Below are 24,314 nucleotides of genomic sequence, written 5' to 3'. Positions count from 1 at the left end.
CAGTCAAAGAACAAATGTCACTATACCTAAAAGTATAGTGACATTTTCATCACTGAAGAAGTAACCTTTACATGTATAATGGAAGAAACACAACCATAAACATTTCTTGGATATTTTTATTACACAATGGTCTTCAAATATACTTTTGACTTGTTTATATTTGGTCAGATCATTAGCTTTCCTTGCAAAAGGTACTGACAGGAGAACGCTGATCTGTTGTCTCCCCCCAAAATACTTAAACTGATTACTATGTACAGTGTTACACATACATTTAAATACAAATACATTTAAACAAATGCCTCAAGGCTGCCTATAACCAACTGATCGGTGTTTAAAGCCTCAAGGCTGTCTATAAGGAACAAGGCAAAGCACACTCATGAACTGATAGACTGACTACTTATGGCTGGATGGGGGTAGTCGTGCTCACCAAGAGCTGCGATCCAGGCAGCTTGTGCTGGTGCTGATGCTGCGAGACACTTTCTGAGGCCATCTCCAGGGTTGGGATGATCTGCAGCAGCAGGACCATGGCCACCATCAAGGTCTTCAACCTTTAAATGGTTAAATGCAATTAGGCCTACTGTAAGTCGCTTAGCAGACACACAAAAGTGTCTGCTAAATAAATGACTAAGGTAATGCTGGACAAAAGTGTCTGCTAAATGACTAATGTAATGTTACCTCCAAAGACCAGCACCTGTGTGTGAATGACAAGACCATTGTAAAGGGTGAGTACTGAGAAAAGCTCTAAATGCAATGAATTATTATTATTGCTATTATTAGCACCTCCATGGTCTTGCCCCATCCTCCTGACCATCACCAAGGTTCCTCTGTGTCGATTTTGACAATCTGAAGTCCCTCCTTGTGTCCGCGCCGTCAAAATAGGTCCTCAACAGGGGGACGTGGAGGTTGACTTGGTGAGGACCTCCGTCTTCCATGTGAGCCTACAGGGGGAATATTATAAGGGCAAACTTTAACTCATTTGTGCGTATGGCATATACTTGTCTTTACAATATGATAATAGATAGATGTCATTATCTGTAGAGCTAAAATGTAACATTACAAAGCAGGCGTGTAGTGATGAGTAAACCCAGGTAAACTCAGTTTACCCACCTCTATAAAATGAGTTGAGTTTTATTGTTTTGCTTACCTGCCTCTCAGAATCTATTTAATATAACATCCCTGGTACAAATGTAACAGTATAGCTATCCCCAAGCCAGCACATGCGGGGCTATCAACTAACCTAGCTAACTAGCGTAGCTAGCAAGCTAACGTTCAATATTTACCTCAACTACAAGCATGTCGAGAAGATCTCATGACGGCTCTTCTCCTTGCAGCGCGAACACGACTTCTCCTGGCGGCAGCAGCAGCCGCACATCCCATGCCAGGAAAAGGCTACATTTTTGTGGATAATACACAAAATGATCACAGAAAACACGATAATTGTACCACAGCTTCGCGGGAGTAAACAGTATCGTACCCCGTCACTTCCGCTGGATGACTCGAGTAGCATGCTGTATTTTCTCGCATACTACACGCGTTTTGTGGAACAGTAGGTACTATATAGTATGTAGTATGCCTACTATATAGTGCCTACTATATAGCAAGTAGCAGGTAGTATGCATTTCGGACACGGCCAATGACTTGTGTTTTAGTTAAACATTAAACATGTTTATTCCCACCAGCTGGGAAGACACAACCCTTACGCGTCTGTGAGTAGACTACCTTTGAAATTTCTCTGCTACACTTTATCAAGGATTTTGAATTTTTGACCAGGCGGACTGACAGTTGGCTGACGACTTGCCCTGGGAGAATAAGGGACTGCTGATGACAGCCAGATAGTGCAGTCCGAAAGGGGCCATTTGACGACATGCATTGTGGGTGGGGACAACAGGTTCACTGTGCTCTTGTTCTGAATTACAGCAGTTTTTATATGTATTTTTTTTATTTTAGGTAATTAAGCTACACAGTCTATTTTTAGCTTTAGCCCAATGGAATTGGAATCATTGTATTGTAGTGTTAAGTGCTTTTTCTAAAACCTATTTTTATAGGCTATAGTGAGACGATTATGGTGCGTTCCAGGCAACCCGTAACTCGTGTTTTTCCGACCTCCTACACGTGAAAATGCTCTGGAATGGCAGTCAAACCCGTAACTTCCCACCCGGCAACTGGGAGTACATCGATCTGTACGAGTTCACGGGTGGGAGGTTACGGGTTTGACTGCCATTCCAGAGCATTTTCACGTGTAGGAGGTCGGAAAAACACGAGTTACGGGTTGCCTGGAACGCGCCATAAGGCTAAATTATCACTATATTGATCATGCCAAATATCCTTTATTTCTTTCATTAGTCACTGCCTCCGCAGCGACTATTCTTCCTGGGGTCTGGGGTACAATAAAAAAACAAACAGATATCAATAAATCCTGTTTTCCATAGTTTGTGTATGCGGACATTTGATTTTTCGAGAGGATTTTTTCTGCAAAAAAAAACAAGAACAGGACGCCACTTCCGCCCAGTAAAATCTCCCCAGTGAGGACCAGGATGCTCGAGCGCTGCGGACAGTGGGACCCGGCTCTGGGCTCGCGCTGGTAAACAACCCCCGTTCTTCTCCGGTAAACAACCCCCGTTCTTCTCCGGTAAACAACCCCCGTTCTTCTCTTCTCCAGTCAACAACCCCCGTTCTTCTCAGTCAGAGGGAAACCGTTGTCTTTGCCTGATATACCTGCTCGTTGTCCTCCCAATGTGTGATATTTTCAAAAGGAATGACCGGCCCTGCCATCGCGTAGACATGCCAGGTTAGTAGCCGGTTTAACTGTGGCGCTTAGCTACTGAACTATGGCATTTTATTGTCATTTTATTGACTGGGGGCGAGCTAGCGGACCTAGCTATATAACAAGCCCCAGCAAGCTGGCTGGCTAGCCACTAATCACCAGCTGCAGACGGATCCTGCTAGCCTTGCTAACCATGCAGTCAGACAGCTTGCACTGCAGTGTTTCTACATCCATTGTCTGTTAATCCAGCAAGTTGCAGACATGTTTGACATTGTGATTGGTAGCCACGTTTTCTTTAAATTCCGTTTCTAGGTGGATATACAGTCAAAATAACGTAAGGTGTTCGATGGTGTCACCACGATGGCGTTTCAATGTAATGTTAATGTTTGCTACTCTAGCTAATTTACATTGCGACTGCATGAGGCCAGGATTGTCAGAGACGAGCTAATATTCTAATATTGTTTAAACTATCTGTCTGTGCTCATTGACAGGGACGACGCCAGGACCGTGTCAACGCCATCGCGCTAGCTAAATTGTCTCGGCTCGCCTCAAAACACCCCATTCAAGGAGCTGTGAAGTAAAGCCAGGATTGGCAGGAGCATCTCACTGCAGTGAATCCAGTTAGCTACACTAGAGCAATAGTAGCTCGTCGACAACACCAGCAGCGTCCGGAGATCATATGCTAGCAGAACGTTAGTGTGCTAGAGATAAAAGCATGCTTTGCTGCTGCTGCAGACAGCATTGCAGATAGGAGAATGCTGATGCCACAAGCCTACGTGTCTGGGCTTTTGCTTGCAACCACTTTTTCTCTGGAATAAATAAGCGTTAACATAAGTGGTGACAGCTACTGAGTCTATGAAGTTGCTTTAAAATAGCAGGCTGAAGAAACCGTAACACAATGGCTTCGTGTGAGCATGGGGATACAGGGGCTGTCCCCTCAGAACCCCTTCAGAAAGTGGACGAACCCTCAAGTCAGTTTGAAGACCCTGGCACTAACATTAAATCCAAGAGTCTCCCCGTCCTGAATGACTCGGCCCAACAGAGTGAGGCCTTGTTGGCCAGCGCTATGCAGACCTCTGTAACACTGGACAAGAGCGCAGAATTCATCCCACTTCCTCAAAAAAGAGAACCGGATCAACCCGAACCTCCTACCAGGACTAACTACTCCCCTGCCATGTCCAGAGCGGTGGCACTCAGTACCTCATTCAATGCAGATGGACGCAAAGCAAGGAGTAAAAACCACACAAACTTTCTCGTTTCGAGGTTAGGCCGAATCCGTTGGCCCACTCGGGAATATATTAGGGTGATTCTGAAGGACTCTCGCTGTTTTTTATTCTGCATGTGCTACCTGACGTTTATACAGTCGCTGATGGTGTCTGGCTATCTGAGCAGTGTCATCACCACGATTGAGAAGAGGTACAGCCTGAGGAGCTCCGAGTCTGGACTGCTCGTCAGCTGCTTCGACATAGGGAGCCTATTGGTCGTGGTCTTTATCAGTTACTTTGGTGGGCGGGGCCAGAGGCCTCGCTGGCTGGCGGTGGGCGGAGTCTTCATCGCCGTGGGCGCCGCTCTGTTCTCTTTACCTCACTTCATCTCCCCGCCCTACCAGATCCAGGAAGTGAACTCTTCCAGGGGCAACGAGGGTCTGTGTATGAACAACAACGGCAGTGGACGGGACTCCCTGGATGTCTCCTCCTGTCCCCGAGACCAGGAGGGCAATGAACACAACCTGTACGTGGCACTGTTCATCCTCGCCCAGATCCTGGTGGGCATGGGGTCCACTCCCATTTACACCCTCGGACCCACCTACCTGGACGACAACGTCAAGAAAGAGAATGCCTCCCTATATCTAGGTAAGCGTGTGGATGTGGAGAAGGCCAAGCAAATGGATGTCTTTCTTAGTATCTGTGTGAGTGCATGTATGTGGCGAGTGGTGACTGGAGCGCAATTAAGTCAAGATCTGAGTCTGAGCCTCCTCTAAACGTCCATATTGATGTGATGAAAGAGGCCCTCACACCTGCAAAGGTGGACACTGGTGCACTCTTGACTTTTTAGGCTAACTATTCCTCATTTGCCCAGTGACATCTGGTTAGACCACTGATTGCGAAATCCATGTTGCAGAATCATCCATGACTGAATTGACATGCCTATTTAACCTTTAAGCTCAATCAATATGATGCATTTTATTTCTCCCTTTCAAATCTCCCAGTAGAAACCCCCCAATACCCGGAAACGAGTTATGAAACAGTCTGGTTCCTGTCAGGGAACAACAAAATGGATTGAACATACTGAAAGCCTACAGTAGCTCCCAGTCTTTAAACGACTTAGCCCTCAATCCCCTGTACTCTCCTCCTCCCTCCTTCGACCCCGTTTTCCAGTGGCGTTCCCGTTGAGCGCCAGCTACTGTAGGCTAATAAATGGTAGATTAGTTAGTGCCAGTTGGTACTGCAGATGTCTACCAGGGCTGTCTGGTTGAGGGGCTAACGGCCCTTGACAGATTCTCTACTGCAGTGAGCGGTTTGACATGATAGCAACTGCTTTATTGCATATTCATGGAGGAGCAGTGGTGAGACCAGCCGTGACTGACCAACACACTGCTACATGACTATTCTCCAGGGCTGTCTTGGGAATAAGAACCAGGAGTTGGCATTGGCGTAATACTGGAAACAACAGCATGGTTTATTCCCAGTGTAAGACACTACCTATCTAGAGCCAAATTCACTAGGATGAGGAGTTGGTCGAAGTTGACCAATGAAACAGACGGCTGTGTGATTACTCTCAATGAACAAGAGGCTGTTGTAGAGAAGCCTGAGATAAGTAGATCAAACTGGAAAAGGTTCGTTTTCATGAGGAAATCTGTGTGTTTGCTGTGGGTTTTGGTCGCCGCACCAGTAAACTAGGCTAATGTGTCCAATGGGAAGTTACTATAGGTTCAGTACAAAAAAAAACATGTTTCCTGTTTTTGTACTCATTTTGAAATCTTGCTTTCAGCCACAATGTCAGCGCTGGGACATTATCTGATATGAGAGAACTTAGAACTTCATGTTCTGTTTGCTTCTTTGTTCTCCTGCATTTCTTTCCTAAATTGACCCAAATCAAATTGTGCTGCATTTATAGAACCACTGAACCCATCTCTGGGTTATAGTTGTGAAATTAATAAATATTCTGCCGTTGTTGTAGATGTGATGACAGAAACATGGTAATTCCATTTTAAATTAATCTGCTGTCAAATTTCACAGATTAAAAGCTCTGGGTAAGGATGATCTGTCTCTTAGGAGTAATACTGTGTAATCTTTGTCTGTGTCTATGTGTTTAAGTTCTTGTGTGTGCGCGTGTGCGTGCGTCCAGTGATGGCGGGCCGTTCTGTGGGAAAGACAGCAGGTGGTGGAGACAGTGCTGTGTCAGCAGGTTGCCATGACGACGCCGTCATCATCCCACAACATTTCAATTGTGCCGGCCCTGCCCCGCCGCCCCTGTCTCTCGGCGCGAGGTCGCAAGGGTCACATCATGGTCACATGGTCACACGGCGGACACATTGATCTGGCGGCCAGATCCTCTCTTCGCCTGGCTTTGCTGTAACGTGTGGCTGCATCAAGCACCTCCTGTCCTCAGCGGTCCGGCCCCATGCAGGCTGCTACCCTGCGCCTTAGAGACGGGGCTGGACCTGGGGAATGGCGATGGATGATTCATATTATATTTGTAATTGCTATTTTCCAAATGTTGGTCACAGAGGGCAATGCAGCCACTCCTAAAACCCCAACGAGCTAGCAGTGATTAGGAAGAAAGGGAGGAAGGACATGCATGTAGGCCAAAACCTTGAGGGGGACCAGGACCCATTCTGTTACTAGTTACAGTAGGCAGGAGGTAACATTACTTGTTTCTTGAGGCCAGACAAATAGGGTACCCATTGCAGTATCAAACAAGTTAAACTGTAGATTCCTAAGTCAAAGGTCAGTCAAGTCATCAAATGTTTCCAATGAATGCCGCATCCATCCACTCTGTCATCCATCCACTCTGTCATCCATCCACTCTGTCATCCATCCACTCTGTATCCCAACAAGATGTGATGATGTTGAGAGAGAAGCTGCAGTCTCTGCGTACGGGCTGGGCTTGTTCCTGGCCCTGCTATCTGACCCCAGCCTTCAAATGTGTGTCTGTGTAGCGTTGCATAGATAGATACTTTAATAAACCCCACGGGGGGGGAAACGAGAGAAGCTAAAAGACTTTCTCCCTAGTTAAATGGATAAGGGATTATTTAAGGCTTTAGAAAGGCAGACAATCTGGGTCCGTGGCGGTGTAGCGATCTGAGCGTCGGGTTCTGGCGCAGCTGCCCACCGGGGACCGGGGTTCGCACCCTGGTCTCGCCAGATCCCAATATGGCCGGCGTAGTGGGCTGCCACTCCCGAGGGTGGTTAGTTTAATTTCGGCGTGAGGATCTGCCGCTGTACGGTCTGGTTCGGAGTCCCGGTCACGAGGGAGAGAGTGAGGTAGCTGGCTCCCTCTTCCAGATTGCGTCGTTGTGTGACGGACCCTCCACAGCAGTGACAGCAGGACAATTGGGACAGTAGTTCGGGTGTGATTGGCTACTAAATTGGATGAAAAATTTGATAAAATCTGAAATTGTTTTAAAAAAGAAAGGCAGACAGTCTGGTTGGAGCCTGTGTTTCCTGATTGTCACGGAGGGTGAATGATTGAAACGTACCTGCTGGTGTTTTATTTGTGTACCAGAAAACTTGGTTAGTTATACTCTCTCACAGAGATAAAAACATCATGTTCAACCAATAGTAGGTTGGTATTTCATGTATATGTTGCTTCAATTTATAGCATTAATCCAAATGGCTACTAAGCCCATATTGCCTGTTCTTTTTAAATTCTAATTAAGCTAATTGTCAGTGTCTGAAAGACCAGTCCAGCCAGCATTTGTTACACACTGGCTATGTTGTGCAAGCATAACTGTGGAGGTGTGGCCTACTGGTCCTATGCTGGCATGCAGACACAGACCTCCTGGGAGCCTCCCATTTAACTTAATGTAGCTACAGTAGGTACCTGTATGCAATTTGAACTAATGTTGTTTGGGCTGATGGTGCGCATTAAAGGAAAATGCTCGTTTTTGACAACCTGGACCTTATTTACGACATATTATAATAAGTTTGACTCACCGAGATCACTTTTGTGTTGTTCGGAGGCCTGTAGAAGAAATTTAAAATCCAGCGCGAGCCAGTATATCCATGTAATCGCGTCGGACGGGGCAACGGGAATGCAGTTTCTCAAAATCCATTTTCGGCCGCTAAACGGTTGTTTTCATCAATCAGATTGGATGAATCTACAGTTGAGATTCCGCAACGCCAGCCATTGTTGTTTTTGTTTTCAAATACCGGGTCTTTAGCCTCTGTAATATGATCTTTACACGCCTCTCCCCCACTTGCTCCAGCACGCATGCGCACAGGCCAGCGCGCAGACTGGCTATTCTCCCTCACATTCTCTGCGCTACGATCGGATTGTTGCTGACGAATGACGACGACAATATTCTCGACACCAACAACGATCGTAGCGCAGAGAATGTGAGGGAGAATAGCCAGTCTGCGCGCTGGCCTGTGCGCATGCGTGCTGGAGCAAGTGGGGGAGAGGCGTGTAAAGATCATATTACAGAGGCTAAAGACCCGGTATTTGAAAACAAAAACAACAATGGCTCGCGTTGCGGAATCTCAACTGTAGATTCATCCAATCTGATTGATGAAAACAACCGTTTAGCGGCCGAAAATGGATTTTGAGAAACTGCATTCCCGTTGCCCCGTCCGACGCGATTACATGGATATACTGGCTCGCGCTGGATTTTAAATTTCTTCTACAGGCCTCCGAACAACACAAAAGTGATCTCGGTGAGTCAAACTTATTATAATATGTCGTAAATAAGGTCCAGGTTGTCAAAAACGAGCATTTTCCTTTAACCCTACGGTTCATTTCATTAGCTGTAGATGGTGTCTAACGGTGCCTGTGGGTTAAAGTGATTATACTGGCCTTTACTTAGTTAACCACACACATGGATAAATCAAGGAGTCAAGGGAACACACAGGCCTACAAGTATTTTTCTCATTGAGGAAATAGTGATTTATTTTCAATGAGGCCCCACTTAGTACATAGGATACCAGTCAATAGCCTATATACTGTATATAATTGTACATATATCGACAGACAGATCAATACAGATGTTTATAGCTGCCATTAGCCAAGTAGCAGGCCATACTCTAGCTAAGCACTTGCCAGGTTAGTTCAATGTGTAGATTAGTGTAATGGTGATTATTATGTGGACAGACCTACAGAATATCTACCTTCACAGTTTGTAACATGATTTACAACATGATGTTTACAGATGCCTCAAATGAGCGACAGATCCATCAGGGACTTCATCCAAATCAGGTCCCATCTAGCTGGATGCCTCACAGCTGTCCTTCTCTCTGCAGCCATCATGTATGTGATGGGAGCGTTGGGTCCGGCCGCCGGCTACCTGCTGGGTGGAGTTCTGATTGGCTACTACGTCGATCCCAAGACTGCGGTCAACATCGACCAGAGTGACCCACGTTTCATCGGCAACTGGTAAGATAAATCGCCACGTCAGGTGGGTACGGTATGCGCGTGCGGTCCCGTGCATGATACAGTCTCCATCCATCAGGTGGAGTGGCTTCTTTGTGTTTGTTTGTGTGTGTGTGTGTGTGTGTGGGGGGGGGGGGGTGGTACGTAACAACCATTTGTCTACTCACCCCCCTCCGGGGGATTGGTTTCCTGATGTTTGCCATGACCATGCTGTTAGTCATCTTCCGTGTGTGTGTGTGTGTGTGTGTGCGTGTGTACTTGCATGTGGGTGTGTACAGTGTGTGTTAGCTAGAGTATGGCTTACTACAATTGGATAAAAGCGCTATATAAGTGCCGTCCATTTCCCATTCCCAGTCCTACTCAGCTGTGTATTAACGGTGTATTAACGGTGTATCCTGCCCCCGAAGGTGGAGTGGTTTCCTGCTGTGTGCCGTCGCCATGCTGCTGGTCATCTTCCCCATGTTCACCTTCCCCAAGAAGCTGCCCCCCCGCCACAAGAAGAAGAAGCGGAGGAAAAAGATCAGCCTGGACGACATGTCCAGCGACGACGACGTCATGAAGGAGAAGAACAACAGCAAGAGCCAGACCGTCACCTCCTCCATGGGCTTTGGCAAGGACATCAAAGGTGAGCTAACTGGCTGTTAGCTGGAAGCTGGCAGTTAGCTGCTAGCCGGCTATAGCAGGAAGCTACCGGATAACTGCTAACGATTTTGACAGGGACATCAAAGGTGAGCTAGCCAGTGAGCAGGAAGCTAGTGGTTAGCTCCTATCCAGCTTTAGCAGGAAGCTAATGGTTAGCTCCTATCCAGCTTTAGCAGGAAGCTAGTGGTTAGCTCCTATCCAGCTATAGCAGGAAGCTAGTGGTTAGCTCCTATCCAGCTATAGCAGGAAGCTAGTGGTTAGCTCCAATCCAGCTATAGCAGAAAGCTAGTGGTTAGCTCCTAGCCATCTATAGCAGGAAGCTAATGGTTAGCTGTTAGTTATTTTGCGGCTTTGATTAGGGCATGTTTGGCCAACACAAGGCCAGGAAGACACATTTCTGTTAAACTAAAAAAGGATGGACAGTAAAGTTATACAGTGTACTGTATTGGAATTGGGCAACACAGGCCAGTTTTAACAGGCAACAGACTGCCAAGATTACCTCTGTCTTTATATTGCCCATTCCACTGTTATCTAAATCTGCGAATAGAAAAATGTGTAACGGATTTGCACTGGTAATATGTCTGTGGAAAAAATCTAAAGGACAGTAAATTATTTTATCAACCATGCCTACAATGGATGGTGGACTAAAAAGAAAGTCTCATGTCTCTCTTTCCCTCCCTTTTTTCCCCACCCTCCCTCCCTCCGTCCCTCCATCTCCAGACCTCCCCAAGGCAGCGGTGAGGATCCTGAGCAATGTCACCTTCCTCTTCGTCAGTCTGTCCTACACGGCCGAGAGTGCCATCGTCACGGCCTTCATCACCTTCATCCCCAAGTTCATAGAGTCCCAGTTCGGCATCCCCGCCTCCAACGCCAGCATCTACACGGGTAACACAAACATCCCTCAAAAGCCCGCCATTCTAGAGAGTGTGTCTCAGTTAAGTGTCTCTACACAGGTAAGAAATAGTCGAAATAGTCTTCTGTAAGCCGTGACTTTAAATAGGAGTGTTTTCAAACACAACCGCATTTAATGCTAGGACGGACAATCCATGATTCTGTTGCTAGTGAGAATGTACTGCCTGCTTGAGTTGCTAGTGGGAATGTACTGCCTGCTTAGATCCAGGCATTCGGGTCAGTTTGAACCTCGTCCACAGAGCACTGCACCAGTACCCCCTCCATGCACCTCTTCACCTTAGGCACCTCATCCAAAGCACAGGGAGAGAACTGTCTTTTTATGGAAGCTTCAGAACCAGCTTTCAGACAGGCATCGATGCTCAGTGATGGAGCAGAGCCAGGGGCAGTCATAGTCATCAGCTATACAGCAACACACCGGCCCTCAAATCAAGGGGGCACCTGGGAAACGATGGAAGGAACACAAGAGCGTGTGAACTTGGACTAGCCACAACTCAACTGTGTTATCTTCAAGATACAGAGCACTTCTGTCCGTCAAACGGGTGTCTTTGACTGCACGTCTGAGAAGTGTTCAGGAATGGCCGGGCCTCCTCTTGTCCCGATGGCCCTCTTTGGTAACGCTAGGAACTGTAGTGTTGAGGAGAACACGGTAGCTGAGGAGAATATTCTTGGCCCAGTCCGCATGCCTTGTCTCCTTGTCCTAATGTCCGTCGCAGGCCCGGCGGATACTTAGAATGCCTATGACTCAGGATGTCGTCGTCAACAATTTGATTTGAATATAAATGCGACATTTATAAACGGCTTATTTGAGCATTTTATTTTCCCTGTAGTTCAAATCCGAGCTTGTTTTTCGGCTGAACATGTAGAGTAAAGGCACGCACTCAATATCCAGCTAGCCTATCAAACTAGATGGCCTAAAATGAAGTTAGAATACCTGTCCTGCACCTCTTTTCTGTTGTTACTGCTACAAGCACACCCCCCCCCCCCCCCCCCCCCCCCCCCTTTTCATCGCCGGGCCATGCCCCTGCTGACTCTGTGCCCCTCCGCCGCGTCCCCCCAGGTGTGATCATCGTGCCCAGCGCCGGCGTGGGCATCGTGCTGGGCGGCTACATCATCAAGAAGCTGAAGCTGGGCGCCCGGGAGTCGGCCAAGCTGGCCATGATCTGCAGCGGCGTGTCTCTGCTGTGCTTCTCCACGCTCTTCATCGTGGGCTGCGAGAGCATCAACCTGGGGGGCATCAACATCCCCTACACCACCGGGTAACGGGCGCCCAGACGCCTCACTCTGGTCCTGTGTGTGCGGGCGAGGTGTGTGTGTGCGGGCGGGGTGTGTGTGCGGGCGGGGGGTGTGTGTGTGCGGGCGGGGTGTGTGTGTGTGCGGGTGGGGGTGTGTGTGTGCGGGTGGGGGTGTGTTTGCTGGTGGGGTGTGTGTGTGCGGGCGGGGTGTGTGTGTGCGGGTCATTTGGCAGGGATGTCAGGGTTTTTCCTGCATAGAGGATTTTTCTGCGTCTGTTTTTTTTCTGCGTCTGTGTTTTTCTGCGTCTGTGTTTTTCTGCGTCTGTGTTTTTTTCTGCGTCTGTGTGTGCTTTGTGACCTCGGCACACAACAGTCTGTCCCCACACCGAAGGATTCTGGCATGCGCACACACATGCACGCACACACACACACACACACTCACATTCTCTTCCTCTCACAAACACATGCACGCACTCACATTCTCTTCTCTCTCTCTCTCTCTCTTTCTCTCTCTCTCTCTCTCTCTCTCCCTCTCACACACACACACACACACGTTATGATCTAGATGAATGCACTCTTCTGTTCCGACCTGATGAATTCTCTGTGTTCGACCCTGAGGCCTCATGTCTCTCTCTAACGTTGAGCCCTTGTTTGAGATGCGGGCCGTCATGGCTGCTCATCCCAGCAACATATCTCCACACTAACTGCTGGGGTCCCCTCTAGACACGCCCATGTGTCCCGGTGCAGTTAAACCCATACAAGATGATTTAACATGCACATTCAGAAAATTACAAAATGATGATGTTCAAGGGTGGAGGTTGCCTAGCTTTCTTCCCCTCAGAGAGACTAGTGTAGTTAGATATGGATTTGATAGGATAGGCCCAGTTAGGCACCAGGGGTGCAGACTTGTCACCTTTAGGTGAAAATAGTTTTTATTCCAAAATAGGTCATTTGTTTGATCTGTGTATGAATGGGTTTGCATGTTTGTCATCTTTGTCACCTGTGATGGGTTTGCCCCTCTGGGCCCTGTAGGCCCACTGACCGCTCCTCTCTGATTGGTGGAAGTGCAAGTGGAGAGAATACTGCAGTGTCTGAGATTGTTTCAGGACAAAGCCCTTATCCATCTCTCCTGCCCTTTCCTCCCCTCTGGGAAATAACCTTCCTCTCCCTCCCTCTCCTCCCTAACCCCTCTCTCTCCATCTCCCTCCCCCCTCTCTCCTTATCTATCTCTCCCTCCCTCCCCCTCTCTCTCTTCATCTCTCTCCCTCCCCCTCCCTCTCCCTCTCTCTCCCTCCCTCTCCTCCCTAACCCCTCTCTCTCCATCTCCCTCCCCCCCTCTCTCCTTATCTATCTCTCCTCCCTCCCCCTCTCTCTCTCCATCTCCCTCCCCCCTCTCTCCTTATCTATCTCTCCCTCCCTCCCCCTCTCTCTCTTCATCTCTCTCCCTCCCCCTCCCTCTCCCTCTCTCTCCCTCCCTCTCCTCCCTAACCCCTCTCTCTCCATCTCCCTCCCCCCTCTCTCCTTATCTATCTCTCCCTCCCTCCCCCTCTCTCTCTTCATCTCTCTCCCTCCCCCTCCCTCTCCCTCTCTCTCCCTCCCTCTCCTCCCTAACCCCTCTCTCTCCATCTCCCTCCCCCCCTCTCTCCTTATCTATCTCTCCCTCCCTCCCCCTCTCTCTCCTTATCTCCCTCCCTCTCCCTCTCCCTCCCCCTCCCTCTCTCTCTCTCTCCCTCCCTCCCTCTCTCCCCCTCCCTCCCTCTCTCCCTCCCTCTCTCCCTCCCCCTCCCTCCCTCTCTCTCTCCCCCTCCCTCCCTCTCTCTCTCTCTCTCTCCCTCCCCCTCCCTCCCTCTCTCTCTCCCCCTCCCTCCCTCCCTCCCTCTCTCTCTCTCTCTCTCCCTCCAGGCCCACTCTCACTATGACCCAGCGGAACCTGACCGGCGGCTGTAACGTGAACTGCGGCTGTAGGATCCATGAGTACGCTCCGGTGTGCGGCTCCGACGGCATCACCTACTTCAACCCCTGCCTGGCCGGCTGCAGCACCGTGGCCAACGACAGCACCGGGGTGAGTAGCTCACCGCGAGGCTGTGTGTGTGCGTGTGTGCGTGCGTGTGCGCACGCTCGCAAGTCTGCGCGTTTGATGGTGATGTGTGTATGTGGACATAATGTGCTTTTGGGATTGTATTACAAATATTAGATTAGATTCACTTTATTGTCATTACACAGCACAAGACAAGAAATGATGTGCGTCCAAATGTGTGTGTTTGTTCCTTGTGGCCCATCAGATCAGGAACTACTCTGACTGCGCCTGCGTCCAGAGCCGGCAGGTCATCACGCCATCGTCCAGCGGCCAGGGCAACCAGCTGCAGCTGGTCATCGTCAAGACCTACCTGAACGAGAACGGCCACGCCGTGTCGGGGAAGTGTGACCGCACCTGCAGCACGCTCATCCCCTTCCTCATCTTCCTCTTCATCGTCACCCTCATCACCGCCTGCGCACAGCCCTCCGCCATCATCGTCACCCTCAGGTACACAGCAGCACTATGTTTGAATGAGGGCCATTCCGACCTAACACTACATGTTTGAATGAGGGCCATTATGACTTAACACTGCATGTTTGAATGAGAAACATTATGACTTAACACTGTTTGAATGAGAGCCATTACGACTTAACACTGCATGTTTGAATGAGAAACATTACGACTTAACACTGCATGTTTGAATGAGGGCCATTACGACTTAACACTGCACGTTTTAATGAAGGCCATTATGACTTAACACTATGTTTTTAATGAAGGCCATTATGCTGCTTATGTAAATCTGACAGATTGTTTAATGATCAATTGTGCAACTATGAGCTTCAGCTGTTTAAATGTTTGCTTAAGTTAAAGGTGTATGGCTTTGTTTTGTGGTGGGTTGAATGATTGTTGATATTCAGTAGCATATCTAGATTATGTTACCCATGTGTGTGTCTGTGTGTGTGCGTCTGTGTGTGTGTGTGTGTGTGTGTGTGTGTTCTGCAGGTCAGTAGCGGAGCAGGAGAGGCCCTTTGCTCTGGGAATGCAGTTTGTTCTCCTGCGAACGCTCGGTGAGTAACACATGACTGACCAGTGGGATATAAAACAATGGCCCTCATTTATCAAAGGAGCGCAGATCTGAGTGCAGAAATGACGACAGCGTCCACGTGAGATCTAACAAACATTTGTGTGCCGCCAATCCCATCGTATGAATGATCGGGCGGCGAGGATGAAAACAATGGTCATTTAAATATCACGGCCCTACTGTACATATTCTGGCTCCCTGTAGTTTACGACATGGAGATTCAAAATACGGCCAAGACTCAAATTTCTCAGACTCTTCAATAGCAACTCTTCAGTCTTCATGTAAAGATCCCGGAAAACCATCTTGCATTTTATAATTTTATTTTAAGGGGTAGTTCACATGTAAATTCACACAATCAGAGTGTGAGCTGGGTAGCTTCCTTGTTTAATTGTGTAGCCTATCCAAAAAAAAACATTGCACATTACTGTCAATTTGAGGATTTATAATAATAATAATAATAATAAAAAAAACATTATTTTACCTTCCATACAGAAAAATGTATTATTTTAAAGTAACAAAATCTCAAATTAGAGCTAATACCTGTGTGAATATAAAATATCCTATCTCAACTACGGCTGCCAACGTTAACGCTTGCAATCATGATTAATCACAGCCTATTATTATGATTAGCTCGCTAAATTTTTTTAATCGATTGACAGCGCTAATTTCAACCAATAGGCCTTGAAAAATTGGCGCACGTCAGGTTAATAGCCTACCTCGCTCGCCCACTCCTCTCACCTCGGCTGAACGATAGGACGCGCATAGGTCTTCTACAGAACATGGCATTACCGATATTTAAATACATTTATTGTAAAATCTAAAGACCACTGACTGTTGTGGATTTATTCTAATAATTAAGAAAAGAGTAGTCAAGAATGCCAAGGTTCGTCTTTGTAAGTCCAAGCTGGTTACTTTCATTCTAAATAGTTCACGAGTTTGCAAAGCCCGGCTCTCGGAGGGAGAAAATCCACCAAGAGCAAAGATTATCCTCATAACACACCATTACAAACACTGTGGGTACAACACATACATGCATATGCAACACTTCACTAACCAATTATCAGTGAGCAGGCTAGGTCTGAGGGTCAACAGCTGAAGTGAGGATTTACAGAGATTGAAAGACAACTGGGAGGAGGGGACTCCCGGGGGGGTCTCCTGCCATGAAACCTCACAGGCCTGGGGAGGGGAGGGGTTATCAGGGCAACAGGAGACAGCTGTTCCACTGTTTAACACACAGGATCAACATTCACATTTCCTATGACAATGTCTTGAGCAGAGAACCCACTTATTTGAATGCATCTGTCCCACTGACGCTCTGACGGTCGGTGTCCTCCGCTCCTCCAGCCTACATCCCCACGCCCATCTACTTCGGGGCGGTGATCGACACCACCTGCATGCTGTGGCAGCAGGACTGCGGCGTGCACGGCTCCTGCTGGGAGTACGACGTCACCTCCTTCCGCTTCGTCTACTTCGGCCTGGCCGCCAGCCTCAAGTTCGTGGGCTTCCTCTTCATCTTCCTCACCTGGTACTCCATCAAGTACAAGGAGGAGCGCGTGGAGCGCTGGCTCAAACGCCACCTGTCCACCGCCGACACGGTGGGGGACCTCATCTGCCACGCCGGCGGCCGCAAGGGCCACGCCCGCACCCGCTCGTGCCCCGTCAACATCCCCCGCAGCGAGCCGCACGCCGTCCTCATCCCTCCCGGGGTCCTCAATCGGGGCGTCAGCACCCAGAGCTGCCCGGGGAACAGCCTGAAAGCAATAACGCCCCCGCCGCCTGCCGCGCCCGTGCCGGCCCGCTCGCTGGAACACGTCACGATCCGAGTCTGAGGAGAGGCGGTGGAAGGGTTCAGCTCCCCACCCGTTAGACTCGGCAAAGTGTGCCTTTCTCACCACGTCCCTCCGCACATCTACATGCTCACACACACGCGCACCCGCACACACACACACACACACACCGTCAGGCCTACTGGGAGAGCACCAGGATGGATACCTCAGCCAACCCCCCCCCCCCTCCCCCTCACCACCCTGTGTGTATGTGCTTTCTGTTACTTGTGTTTTTGTTATTATTTCTGTTGTTTACAATATGGAGTGAATACGGATACTATCCGAATGACATATCTTTGCATATCATCTCTCTTTAAAAGATGTGGAAATACACTTTGTATCGATATCGATTGTTATGATAGTGTTGAACTGGAAACCGATGGCATGGTGCTATGTGAAACTGACATTAATATACTTTAATTGCTCAGCGTTTGATAAATCACAAAGACCCCAGTAGGAGAAGGATACTGGGCTGATCGGCTTGGCTTGCACCACAGAGGCGCTGTTCTATGCAAGGTTTTACTTTGCCGCAGCAACAGAACTCCACACGGTATTTAAGCGGAAATAGTCCAGCAGAACTGTTGCCTTCTCATCCTTCTCAATGTGTACACTTCTGTTTAGCCTCAGTCCCACGTGCAATGTGTGGTTTTACCCGAAATAATATGAATTGGCTGAATTTAGTGCGAGGCCAAGCAAGCGTCATGGGTTGTAACTGCGTCTCTCGTCAGCATTGCTTCCACCCTCACTCGTCAATGATGGGTTCGATCTTGTGTCCTCTGACTTGCCAACACACATGACAACCTTTCATACTGTACACAACTTTATAGGCAGTGTGGTTTCGCAAGGCTCCTTGTGCAAAACCATGGCAAATCGTTTTAACAGTTCTCTAGGAATTTGAAATCTTCAACAGCATGCTATTGAACAACTGTTAGTGCCATTCATCGCAGACATGGCTGCTGAGGTTGCTTCTGGTGAAAACTGTAACATTCTCCCAGAACATTTTGTACTAACTGAAACGACATTTGAGAACGACATTGAGACTATCTGCTTCAACTGCCTGAGTTATTGAGGTACCTCAAAATAACTGAGCCAGAGGGCAACACAATTGGCTAAACATTAATGTGATAAATGCGTATGACATGCAATATACAAGTAAAATTTGCTGCGTCAGTTACAAAGAGTGAAGAAATTTGCTGGTCATGGCTGTGTATGTATGCAATAGTGTAAAGAAGACTATAGGAAGACAGAAATGCGTTTTCTAAAGTACACTTAAAACGGATTTGGTGGATTGACTTTTCAGTTAATCTTGAGAGTGTTGAAGTTCAGATTATGGTTTTCTATGTACCTGTGGTTTGGGAAAATGAAACAGTATTGTATACAATGAAAGTGTTGAAGCAATGAGCCTTAGCAAAAGAATGGGACAGTCAACGCTCTTCTTAAGAAACTAATATGATGAAAATGATTTGTAATAATAATATAAATATAAAAAAGGTAATATGATAATCTGCAGAAAAATTAACATTGCAATATATCTAATGCCAAAAGTAAAGAAAAAAAATTTGATGCATGTGATGATTTTTAGTACTGAGCTAAAGACACTTATTAGAATAGAAAATAACACATTCCATGTAAATGAATAAGTAGAAAACGAGTGCATTCAAGTGAAAATTAACCACAAATCATTATTCTGTCAATGATTTTAACAGTGTTCATCTAATGTTAGTGTTCACTACATTTCTGTGCAACATTTTGATGCCACTAATTGATTGCAGTTGAGTTAGTTTAAATTGCCGTTGTAAAACCTTCATGCCCTTTTGTTGATAGGGTTGGAGCATCCACGAACTGTGGCCGAAACATTCTTGAAGTCAATACAGTACATGCCAACTCTGCAGGGTATGTCTTTCATATGGGCTCATGGAATGCTCTAGCTCTGGGCTAGGACTGGTTTATCTGCTGCCGTCAGCACTGCGGTTGTTTGAGAAGCTTTGGTCATCTTGTGTCTCGCATTCCTCTCTTCCTCCTCGGGAGCATGAAGAAAGGAAATTGTTTTTACCTCCATGTGTGTAGCGCTGTCATTCCACGTATGCGACATCAATACGAGACTGAGAATGAAACAAGGACTGGATTCTATCATTCTGAAATATTTCAGCTAGATTGTAGATTTTGAGTTGTATCTTCTTTTTTTTATCAGTATTGTATATTTCAAATGACAGTGTTAACAACTGGTAAATGCCTCACTATGTGGTCATGATAAGAAGAAACATGTAGGTTTGTTTGTGAACAGACTGTTTACAAATGCCTTGGATACTTGACTTCTGTCAATAAAAATGTGAAAGAATAAATGGTACAATGGAGCTTCTTTTTTGATGTATTGACATCTAGATGTAATTTAAGTGATTGTCTCAAACAGGACTTTGCTGGAACAGGTTATAAAAATGGTGCTCAGAGAGCACAGACCTCTGCCCCTGAATGCGTTTCGTCGTTTTAGCATAAACCTGGTCTAAAGAATGAATGGAGGTGAATGGCCAGCTGTGTTTGGGCGGCTCGTGGACCCGCCCTTTGATTCATATCTGCTCCAAAATGTAATGAGCTCTAAGTTGGCCAATCCTTCACCCCTCCACTGAGTTTCATGAAAATCGATCTGGTTGTTTTTGCATAATCCTGGTCCCAAAAAATGAATGGCGGTGAATGGGCGGCTTGTAGACACGCTGCGTAATTCAGAACATGAAAATCGGTGCAGTAGTATTTGTGTAATCCTGCTGAAAGACGGACAAACGTACACACACCACCGAAAACATTACCTCTCGCCCTGCATGTCGCTGGGGCAGAGGTACAAACTTCAAAAGACTAGTCCGTCCCATTTTGACTGGACCTCTATCCCTACTAGATAATAATACTATTCATAGTAGTTCAGAATTTTGGACATACAGCCTCATTTACGACTTACCCATAATGTTTTTGATTGATGGAGAACATTTTCAATTGATTCCATGCTGTCTCTCGATCGGATGTTAGCGGCATGCTAATGCTAGCGTAGTCTAACCAATCAAAGAAAACTCACTGATAAACACTCCAAACAAGTAGGCCTAAGGATTGACAGATGAACTAAACTCCTCATCAAAGTCAGACGTTTCTTTTGAACATGGCCATTGCAGCTTGTTGTGTTGATGGTAAGAGAACAGTCCGCTCTTCTGTTCCTACTTAGCCTGGGGTCTATTTGCTTTGCAGAGCAGTTTCCGGTCAAGGCAGATAGTGATCCTGTCCAAAAACAGGCCTACCCATAAACGTACCATGCGGTATGACAAGATCTTCTGGAATAGGCTACTTCGTTTGATTTGATTTGAAACCTTTATTTATTCAGGGCAGAGGTTTGAGAGCAAGCTCTCTTTTCCAACATCGCCCTGATTAAGTGTCCATATTAAAATGTTCATATCTAATTCATCGCAACTGAGACTAGGCTGCTCGATTCGGCATTCGTGTGACAGGATACCAGCGGGCTCTAGACTGGAAACCAAGCGAATAGAAGCCAGACGTGAGGCTAGTTCCTTGTTGTGAAGACAATAGTGCCGGCTAGTTACGTATTGCTCCACCTCTATTTACAGAGAGAGTCAAAGACAAGTCAGAACAAACAAATAGGGGTTCAACTATAGTTGGACTTCAAACATGTTGGTATAAAAACTCAAGAGCCCCCGACAGATTGTGCTCATTAGGGGCCAGGAAGCCTCCGCTGACGGTCCCTCTTGTATTTCCCAATATTATTATTCTTCCTAGGAAATCTGACTTCCCATGCATGAAAAATCACCAAACTTTACACATAGGTCCAGTCCTATCTATGCCAGAAGTCCTCAACTGGCACTGGTGGCCAATAGTCCTGATGGTGTCACTACAGCAACAGTCTAAAGTTTAAAACTATAAAAAATCATAACAAATCAGCCGTACGTGCCATCACTTTGCAACCACCACCAACATGTACATGTACAAACATGTAGGCCCAAATGAGCAGGAACTTCCACATGCTTAGAGCTGGCAGGAATTATGAAGCCCATCACTCTGTTTTTCTCAAACACTAAAATCTATCAAACCCTACTCATCCCACATTTTTGTAGCAATTAACACCTCCATTGCTTACACTCCTGGCCTCCACAAACGATCTTCACAGATTTTTTGAAATATTTGAAATATAAATTTGAGCCCACAGTGTATCAAGATGTTTTACTGTAAACAGTACTGTATGCAGCTACTGCAAATACTCACTCAATAAATTTCCAATGTTCATGAAAAAAAGACACTACCCACAATCCTACAGTGTAACAGCAATGTCTCCACCAATCGGAGATGTTGTTGGCAACCCCCAATAGCAGACCCTAGGACTACAACGGCTAAACTGACTCTGAGGACACCTGTGCCACTGATTGTTTGATTGGTTTCCGTCTTGTTAGTCTGTGTATATACAGTATAGCCTACATGGAGCTCCCCTCTTGTTTGTCTGTTCATTATTTGCTGTGGCTGTGTGTTGTCCCTGGTGTCCTGTGCCTTTTTGTAAGCTTTGTCTTCTGTTCTCCACTTGTTGAGTGTGTACCTTAGTTTTATTGTTAAGTCTTTGGTTTAGTTTTTTACCCCTTGTGGTGCCTTTAACAAACATTTTGTGGAAACTGAGGAAACCTCACATGCACCTGTGACATTATGTGCACCCCTTGATTGCTTGTCAGTGTGAAACCTATGGCTTCTCGCATGGCAGGTAGTTCAACAAGAGTTCAAGCCCAGGGGGAGGCAGAATGAAATGCTTATGCATACTCGGGCATTGTGCTGTGACATGATTTTTTGAAGATATTTTTAATTAAAGGTTTAAATTACAGTATGATCTGGGCAAATACATGAGCACACCCTCATGTATTTGTCATTGTCTCCTCATCTTCCTTCTCTTCTACCTCATGCACACTTCCCCATAGTTTATTATGTGGCAACCCAGGGGACAAGGAAGATGACAAATGCCAAAATGGCAGTGGCACACAGACAAGGGAAGCAAGCTGCAGAAAATACCCAGAGGTTGTGTCTTTAAAGGGATATTCTGGAATTGTTGAACTAGAGCCTCATTTTCGACTTACTTATGATGTTTTTGACTGATGGAAACTGATTTTCAGTTAATTCCATGCTGTAGATAGCTTTGGGTCGTTCCAATTTCCCCTGGTGGCTAATGCTAGTGCAACCCTATTAAGTCATGTTAGCCTGTCCTAAAAACACACTCAAAGCAGACCCCCTTTTGAATTCAAACTATTGTGTAAAACGTTCTGGTTTGTGGAACTTATTTCTGTCTGTGAGTCGACAGGCGGAGTAACACTCAGATCCGACTAGAGCATATAATAATATAGGTCCCCAAACCAGAACGGATTACGCGATAGTTTGAATTCAAAACGGATGGTAAATAGAGGCACAAGAGTCCCTGAGAGACTTTACACTTTTAATTTGTTTTTGGGTGCGCTTTGGGTGTTTAAAGGAGTAGTAAAGGGAAAATGCATGTTTAGCCCTGTTTTAAGGTTACTTATGATCATATACAATGGTTCAGATAAAAAAGTTGACAAAACTAGCACTTTTGAGAAAGTCTGATAATTGCTCTACCACCACTTAGGTCATACAATGGATGTGGGTGGGCACCTTGAAAAATCTTTCAAAAACATGACAAGAAGAAAAGACAAGAAACTCACCGAGGGGGTAATTGGTGTCTGTTGGTGTTCTGACATCAAATTCGCCGCAAAGTATGAATCCTGTAGAGTTTTATTGATAATTTTATGAAATCCATTGACTTGTATTGACGTGACCGTTGTAGATGTGTAGATCAATCCGCAGAGGGGATTCAGGAAGCGGAACTACTTCAAGGCATTGCGCGAGATCGGAATCAGTTCCAGCCGAAGTTTACACACGTATGTGCTGCGACTAAATAGTTCTATGCTAAAAAAAATAAATTTAAAAGCCTTTCTAGATTAACTAGAATCTTACTTTATGGCGAATTATATGTCAGAACGCCAACTAACACCTCGGTGAGTTTCTTGTCTTTGAAATTGAGAGTTTAACATGTTTTTTGAATGATTTTTCACGGTGCCCACCCACATCCATTGTATGACCAAAACGGTGGAAGAGCAATTATCAGACTTTCTCAAAAGTGCTAGTTTTGTCGTTTTGATCTGAACCATTGTATATGATCATAAGTAACCTTAAAACAGGGCTAAACATGCATTTTCCCTTTACTACTCCTTTAAGGGTGTTTTTTGGACATGCTAACGTGACTTAATAGGGTTGCACTAGCATTAGCCATCAGTGGAAATTGGAACGACCCAAAGCTATCTACAGCATGGAATTAACTGAAAATGATCTCCATCAGTCAAAAACATCATATGTAAGTCGAAAATGAGGCCCTAGTTAAAAAATTCCAGAATATCCCTATACTTAGTGTTACAAATGAAAGATCTCAAACAAACTCCACACGAGGAGGCATGCTTTCTGCCTCACCCCTCTTCTCCCAGGCTACTTACATTAGTCATTTAGCTGACACACTTATCCAAAGTGACTTACAAAAATTACATTTAACATGAGAAGTTGGTGTACTATTCACCAGAACTCACAAGTGCATCTCCTTTCTAAACAAGTGACTGAGTATAATCTAGTGCTTAAGGTAAAGTGCAAAAGTAATTTACTAAAACAATACTGTATGTGCTTAAGAGGGACAATCCTGGTAGTACTGTAGGTGAGTTTTGAGTCTATGCTGAAATATGAGCAGTCCTGCACCAGTTAGTGTGTATATGTGTAGGCTACACCTAGACCCTCATATATTTGTCATTTGTCTCCTTCCTCCTCTTACTCCACCCGGCCCTGACCCAGTGCTGCACAGCAGTTACAATATTTGATTTGGGTGCACTGTGTGTGTGTTTTCTTTTCTACTGCATTGAGCTAGCATTAGCATGCTGCCAACGCCGGAACAAGAGATGTCCAAAATTCTGAACTACACCTTTAAACAATATGAAAGGGTGGTGTCTGCTAAGGGACAATGCTGTGCTAAAGGACGGCCACAAGGTGGCAGAGTAGGAGCATGACTGCAACCAATATGTCCAGAATTCAAGCAGAACCTCCGAGTCAAGCCACATATTTTATACCTTACTAGTTTGTAGGTTTGTTGGATTTGTTGGATGAGGCCTTCAGTAATGCCTTTGCAAATGGACAACAAATGCATTTGTACTTTGTGTTTTGAATTTGGTTA

At 46.2% G+C, this 24,314-nt stretch overlaps 1 protein-coding gene across 1 annotated transcript; it reads left to right on the top strand.

The window, feature by feature from the left end:
• The first annotated feature begins 2,657 nt into the window (after window positions 1-2,657).
• On the top strand, window positions 2,658-19,289 carry LOC311325449 (solute carrier organic anion transporter family member 5A1-like). The gene is made up of 10 exons (XM_084458158.1): window positions 2,658-2,788; window positions 3,256-4,617; window positions 9,226-9,358; window positions 9,763-9,980; window positions 10,718-10,882; window positions 11,967-12,165; window positions 14,044-14,203; window positions 14,424-14,665; window positions 15,161-15,225; window positions 16,584-19,289. Exons 2-10 carry the CDS (start codon window positions 3,663-3,665, stop codon window positions 17,066-17,068), a joined length of 2,622 nt encoding a protein of 873 aa, XP_084314284.1. The 5' UTR covers window positions 2,658-2,788; window positions 3,256-3,662; the 3' UTR covers window positions 17,069-19,289.
• Window positions 19,290-24,314: the final 5,025 nt, after the last annotated feature.

This window comes from Borostomias antarcticus (genome assembly GCF_949987555.1).
Source record: "Borostomias antarcticus genome assembly, chromosome: 24".
In the NCBI taxonomy this organism is placed as follows: domain Eukaryota; kingdom Metazoa; phylum Chordata; class Actinopteri; order Stomiiformes; family Stomiidae; genus Borostomias; species Borostomias antarcticus.
Note: the sequence above shows the minus strand (reverse complement) of the source record. Positions and strands in the feature narration are given on the sequence as shown.